We start from the raw sequence: 6,085 nt of genomic DNA, 5'->3' as shown, positions 1-6,085 counted from the left end.
GACCATTATAAGTCGCAGATGTGTGATATCCACACACCATTTTTACTTCTCACACACGCTTTTAATTTTTGACTATCGGATCTGATGTATTGAAGAAAATAAAATGACAAAAATTAACAAAAAGTGTGAGAAGTAAAAAAAGTTGTGTGAATATCACACCCTTGATAAGTATCACCCATAAAACAAACACGTGTTTGGGTCTAAACTGGGCCCAGTACAGACTGAAAATGTACTCACTCAAAACTGCAAGCGTTGTAAGCCCAAATTATTTTCATTTGAGCCCAACAAAAAGCCTCCATCTTCATCGTCGTCGGCAACATCATCTGTGATGCAGATGACAACATTATGGTGCACCACCAACGCCATCGATCGGATAATATTAAAAGCCGCGAGCCATAAAAGCTGCACTTTTTACAGTTTCCGCACGCCACCCAACTCTCTCTCTCCTCCCGCGTGACCCTCCAAGATCGGACCTTTCTCTCACACCACCTCATTCTCTCCGCTTCCCCATTCCCACCAATCCAAAACTCTCCCCCCTCTCTACCCCCCACCTCCCCCCCTCTCTCGCCGTAATCTCCGCCGCGTGTTTTCCTCTCCGCCGCTTCCCAGGTACTGACTGAACTGAACCCCATTTCTCCGCCGATCTCAAATTTGGCGCCTATCTTCGATTTCATTTTCTAGGGGTTTACTCTTCCCGTTTGCTTTGTCTCGATCGTTGCGACGAACCCATTTTCTTATATGTGAACGCGTACGTAGTGTTACATGTAGATTTGCATTTTCAAATTTTCACTGTTCGTTCATGGTTTCGTCCGTACAATCTGTTTCTGAAGGACCCGTACAGTCGATCTCAGATTGCATAAACTGTAGAGATGAGGCCTTTGGCCGGCCAAATTAGGGTTTTTTTTTGCTTTCGTTCAGTAAGTAATTAAACTGTTGATTTATCTATGTGACATTTTGATCCTGAAAGGAGATGAATGCTTGAATTCGCCCTTTTCCCACATTTTTGGAAGTGTTTATTATTCGAATTAGTGCTTAGTTTAGAACAATTTAGTAAAAAAAAGATGTAATCTTTTCAGGTTGGGTACTGCAAAAATGTAGTTCTCTGTGATGTACTCCTGGGCAGTCATTTTAGTTTTGATGCCGGTATATAATCAATTTTAACCCAGAAAAGGCTATAAATTGCAGAAGTGAAAACATAGGAGATGTTTTTAATTTTTGTAGTGCCTAATCTCTGAAAGGGTTTCTTAATGGTCAAATTATTGTCACTTGCAACTTTATACTAATCCATGTATTTAGATTATTTCTAATCCTGAATCCTAATTTTTTTTACTATTACTTCAGTATTTTGTCGGCCCTGGTACGTATGCTTCAGATGATCATTTTAACTTGTACCGATAAAAAGAAGTGAGATTGTGCTCGTATTATTGACTATTCCCTACGTTATTATATTCTAGTAAGATAAGCACAAGCTGTTGGTATGCACTTATATTTCCTATGCAGAGACTGACAGAGTGAGTTCTCTTTAACAATATGATAGCTACTAAATTTGATCATGGCAGTCATTGGACATTTTGTCGGATCTCCATGAATTTGTTGACATTTTTTTGTTTTCCTAAGTTCATGAAGCTAGGCCAGCCAGGTCTTTTCAAAGATCTACATGGAAATTTTTATAATTTTATCTTAGATACACTGCAAAACTTGATTTCTTTTAAATAACCCCCTCCCTTTTATTCATGGGGGTTTTGCTGCTGCACGGAAAAAATTGTGCTCGTTTGATCTCACAATCCCATGTTGTTGTTCATTTTACTTTCACTTCTTCTGTAATCTGGTTATTGCTGAATGTCTCAATATTACCTGCTAACTAAAATGATGAACTGTGGTTTGTAAATGGTAACGTAAATAAATTGTATATCAAAATTGCAAGTTGTCAACGGTTGAATTGTGCTCACTTGTCAATTATACAGAAAATTCATTTTGTTTTTAAATCAAAAAATTTGATTTGCTACGTTAAATGGACTCGTGTTTCAAGAATGACACCACACAAATAGCATTTTGGACTTGGACTTCCAATCTTGAATATTCAGAGAACCTAATTAGACTTTCATCATTCCTTTTTAGGGACATAATTGTTGGATGTGTTTGATACCTAAAGGTCAGTAGGCAAATCTTAGCGTCAATTTGCACATGCGTTTTGTTTTGCATGAGATGTATGCCAAGCAACCTAGTTTGTTTACTCATCTGTTATTCTTAGAATGTCGAAGATTTGTAAGAATAATGTTCTTTCCCTCTCTCTCTTTCTCTTGATGAATTTCAGGTTGTGTTTGTAAATGGCGAAAGTTAACAAGTTGCAATGTAAACATGACTCCCGAGCTGTAAAGAAGATCCAGCATCCATTAAAGGTTCTTAAAGATGTACATTCAAAAAAGAAACCTCACAAAGCAGTGGAGAAGAAAGATTGGGAAGATGTGACTTGTTCAGTCTGCATGGAGTTCCCTCACAATGCTGTTCTCCTCCTTTGTTCCTCTTATAATAAGGGATGTCGCCCATATATGTGTGCCACTGGCCATCGCTTTTCAAACTGTCTTGAACAATACAAGAAAGCGTACACAAAAGTGTGTTCAATTGAAAATTCTCGACCATGGAATGGACCAATGGATAATTTAGGTTTCAGTTCAACTGAAGGGGAGCCCGAGGAGAAGACAGATGTACCAGAGCTTTTATGCCCGCTATGTCGGGGGCAAGTGAAGGGTTGGACAGTGGTGGAACCAGCACGACAATATTTTGATGCCAAGAAGAGAACATGCTTGCAGGAAAATTGCTCATTTGCTGGAACTTATAAACAGCTCAGAAAACATGTTAAGGCAAAGCACCCATTGGCACGACCCCGAGAAGTGGATCCCTTACTTCAAGAAAAATGGAGGAAGCTTGAGTCTGAGAGAGAGCGAAGTGATGTTATCAGCACAATAGTGTCATCTACTCCGGGGGCAGTGATCATGGGGGATTATGTGCTGGAGCCAAACCCTGATGGCATTTACAGTGATTCTGATTCGGAGCTAGATGATGACAGCGACTCAGATGATTTTGGATTTGGTTCATTTGATATTGGTGGTCTCTTCTCACGACGCACGATTCGAAGGAACAATGATTTTTCGCGTGCTCCGCCTTCTAATTCTGCCTTTGCACCTCGACGTGGTTCTGTTCGAGGCAGGGGAGTGGTACGAAGGCTTGGCGGGCTTAGAGGTGGGGGTGTGCAGCGTAGAATTAGAGAACCTGGACGATTCTTATGATCAAAATTGGCCTAAAGTTGGGGAAGACTGCATTCTACTTTTGCGATTGTTTGTTTGAATGCATTCGCCTCATTGATGCACCTTGTTATGGTACGCGTTAGAACTATTGACATTTTCATTGGAATCTTAGGCAGTTGAACCCCGCCTCTGTGGTTTCGTATCATTGCTTCTGCGTGATCGAATTGCACACTGTGATTAGTGACGGGTTATTGTGATTAACAGGTCGTAGGAAAAGCAGATGGCAGGGCATAAACCCTGGATATTTTAGTGCAGTTTCGTGCTCAATTTTCCTCGTAGGTTGTATTGATTGGTCATTCTTTGTCATTCAACAGGGGTAAAAATTGTGCTTGTGTACTATCTTCTGTTAAATTCTGAATTCAGTGACTTGCTGTGTTGATTCTTTTGCCAATTTTAATTATAGCTGGTGTACAGCTTCTGGAGGAATAATGTATTTCCTGATGTGAATCACCATGTGGTTTTTTAAGGACCCCTCCTTTATTTTGGACCCTCTACCCCCCCCCAATGCAATTTGATTTCCCAATTACCCGCAAATCACAGTGCAAAAGTAGCTTGTTAAAATTAAAGAAAAAAGTTTATTCAAAATTGTCAAATTGTGATTTATTATTCTGCGGGGCTATGAATAAATGGAATTGATATGATACTTTCAATGTGTCTCTAAGGATAAATTTTTCAGTATGTTGAGAACACGGTGATGAGTCGAAATCCTATCACACGGCTCATTACACAATATGTTATAATACATTGGTTAGAAAAAATAAATATTTTCAGCTAATTGTATTATTACACTTAGTATACCCGACTCATATTATTTAAGGAGCTAAACATTGTTCTGTTTACACGCTTACTACAAATTTTTGTGCAGTAACTACCCTTGTTTTGAGTATTTTTTACTTGGCAAGATGTTTAAAAAGTCTACACATGGAGTAAAAGATGGATCTTAAATGTACTTCTGTAACAAACAGAACTGGATAAGTGGGTAAAAAGACATAAGACCCATTCAAGCAAACTAACATTAAAAATTCTAAATCAAATAGCATGATAATTTCTCTCTGCAACTTTGGACCCTTTGTTGCAGAGCAAACCAGAAATTCCTCTCAGCACACACCTTAGCTTCCTCTGCTCAAACACACCAAATAAAAACATATATATACAATGATAATTCTTTTACCAAAAAGAAATATAAATGATAGTGTCGAAACGATCATTTTTCAAATCTCAATTGCTGAAAGGAAAGCAGAAACAATTTGATTAAAATGTACGCGATTTACCAGAAAGTTAGAACTTGTTTCTGATCCGATGGCCTTTTTGTTCCTGCCTATGATGGATTTGGGATTGCAATATACGTCCACTTCTGGTACTAAGCGTTGATATCTCCCTCTGCTCTTTGTTCTTCTGTGTCTTATTGGAGTTATGAGCCTTTTGTTTCCCACCTGCTAAGGACACATGTATTTTCAGTTTGATAATTTATATACTCGTGTGTATTTCTACTACAGAGAGTGATTGGCGGACACTACAGTATCTGCTACATTGTCGATACCAAATATCAACTAAATGATCAATATAGCATTGCAAAAGAAACATATTTAGGTTTGGTAATTTCTAAGTTCATCATATGAATTCTAATATGAGAAGTGTATGGTACCTGTTATATTGTCGATATCAAATTTCAACGAACTATCGATAGAGATCAACAATGTACCAGAAATCGACTATTGGCGAGAAATCAACAGTGTATCAACATTACCAAATAATCTATATATGCATGAAACCTTACCCTAGGCTTAGGCTTTGAACCGTTGTTAGTCCACTGCACTTTCTGAGCATCACCAGTTGTTCTTAGCTCTTGAGAATAAGCAAGGAGTTGAGCCCGGCGATCATAGATTCGTGTTTTCGCAGTCTGATGAGGCTTTTCGGAGCTCGGCTTGGGGTTAATCTTCTTGACAGCACCAGGTTTCTGATGAGAATCAGACGATGCCGGAGATTCCACATAGACAGTGATGATCACTTCCTTCTTGTTAGGTCTCTCTCTTGTGCCATTGTTCTTCTCCTCTTTCTCCAACTCTTGTTTTGCCATGGCTTCTGGATGTGATTTTGCTTGTGATTGAATTGAATCCATTCCCTTTGGTCATGTTAATTAACTTTTGTTTTTGTTTATTAATTGCTTTTGTAAATATTAATTTCTAATCATAAAAATAAAAGGGACAAGTGTTACACTGAAAGCAATAAAAACAAATATAAAACTAATAATTAACAGTAATATTTTTTTATTCCTCCCTCATAATTTACCTACCTTTTTTTCTTATTCCCATTAAAAATATACTCAAAAGAATTACGTTACTTTTTTTCTTTTTGGAAGCCAAAGAATTACGTTACTTAATCACCAAACGATATTCTAAATCTGTAATGAACTCTAATCCTAATTCTACTTATTTAAAGAAAAAAGGATAACTAATGAATTCGTTTCACAACAAACTGACAAAGATGCAAAGATGCTATTGATAAAAATAAAGGGTGCGTTTTTGCTACCCATTCTCAAGTGGTGATAATGCTTATCACTCTATTTATTACCGTTGAATGAGTTTAAATTTTAAGATTTGTGTCTATCTACTATACAGATCTCGAAATTTAAACTCATCTACCGGTGATGTCAAAAGAAAACACAATAATTTTCTCCCAAATGTAAAAGTGTAATGTGGATTGGCCTTCCTATTTTTAGGGAATTTATGTGTTCAAAGTACAAGTCGACTTACCAAATTTAACAATACAAAAATGGCTAC

The 6,085-nt window shown here is 37.6% G+C and overlaps 2 protein-coding genes across 4 annotated transcripts; one reads left to right on the top strand and one right to left on the bottom strand.

The window, feature by feature from the left end:
- Positions 1-315: 315 nt before the first annotated feature.
- Positions 316-3,682, top strand: LOC126633394 (uncharacterized). Of its 2 annotated transcripts, none has more exons than XM_050303979.1 (2): positions 316-609; positions 2,315-3,682. In XM_050303979.1, the coding sequence occupies exon 2, from the start codon at positions 2,328-2,330 to the stop codon at positions 3,285-3,287; it is 960 nt and encodes a 319-aa protein (XP_050159936.1). In that variant the 5' UTR covers positions 316-609; positions 2,315-2,327; the 3' UTR covers positions 3,288-3,682. The 2 variants fall into 2 exon arrangements, with proteins under 2 accessions (XP_050159936.1, XP_050159937.1); XM_050303980.1 differs by lacking the exon at positions 316-609 and adding an exon at positions 631-2,152.
- A 426-nt stretch (positions 3,683-4,108) lies between these two features.
- On the bottom strand, positions 4,109-5,424 carry LOC126632954 (uncharacterized). 2 transcript variants are annotated; one of them, XM_050303488.1, is made up of 3 exons: positions 5,083-5,424; positions 4,577-4,741; positions 4,109-4,424 (listed from the first exon to the last, which is right to left on the bottom strand). In XM_050303488.1, exons 1-3 carry the CDS (start codon positions 5,422-5,424, stop codon positions 4,335-4,337), a joined length of 597 nt encoding a protein of 198 aa, XP_050159445.1. In that variant the 3' UTR covers positions 4,109-4,334. The 2 variants fall into 2 exon arrangements, with proteins under 2 accessions (XP_050159445.1, XP_050159446.1); XM_050303489.1 differs by having other exon boundaries at positions 4,577-4,738; positions 5,083-5,414.
- Positions 5,425-6,085: the final 661 nt, after the last annotated feature.

The sequence above is a fragment of the Malus sylvestris genome, chromosome 8 (genome assembly GCF_916048215.2).
Source record: "Malus sylvestris chromosome 8, drMalSylv7.2, whole genome shotgun sequence".
Lineage (NCBI taxonomy): Eukaryota > Viridiplantae > Streptophyta > Magnoliopsida > Rosales > Rosaceae > Malus > Malus sylvestris.
The sequence above is the reverse complement of the archived record's forward strand: the minus strand, read 5'-3'. Positions and strand labels throughout refer to the sequence as shown.

Excerpts from the sequence above, each read along its gene's own strand:
- LOC126632954 (XM_050303488.1), bottom strand. The coding sequence starts at position 5,424 with ATGGATTCAATTCAATCACAAGCAAAATCACATCCAGAAGCCATGGCA. Across the intron at positions 4,742-5,082 it reads GTTCAAAGCCTAAGCCTAGG|CAGGTGGGAAACAAAAGGCT; the intron begins GTAAGGTTTCAT and ends ATGTGTCCTTAG. Across the intron at positions 4,425-4,576 it reads AAACAAGTTCTAACTTTCTG|AGGAAGCTAAGGTGTGTGCT; the intron begins GTAAATCGCGTA and ends GTGTTTGAGCAG.
- LOC126633394 (XM_050303979.1), top strand. The coding sequence starts at position 2,328 with ATGGCGAAAGTTAACAAGTTGCAATGTAAACATGACTCCCGAGCTGTA.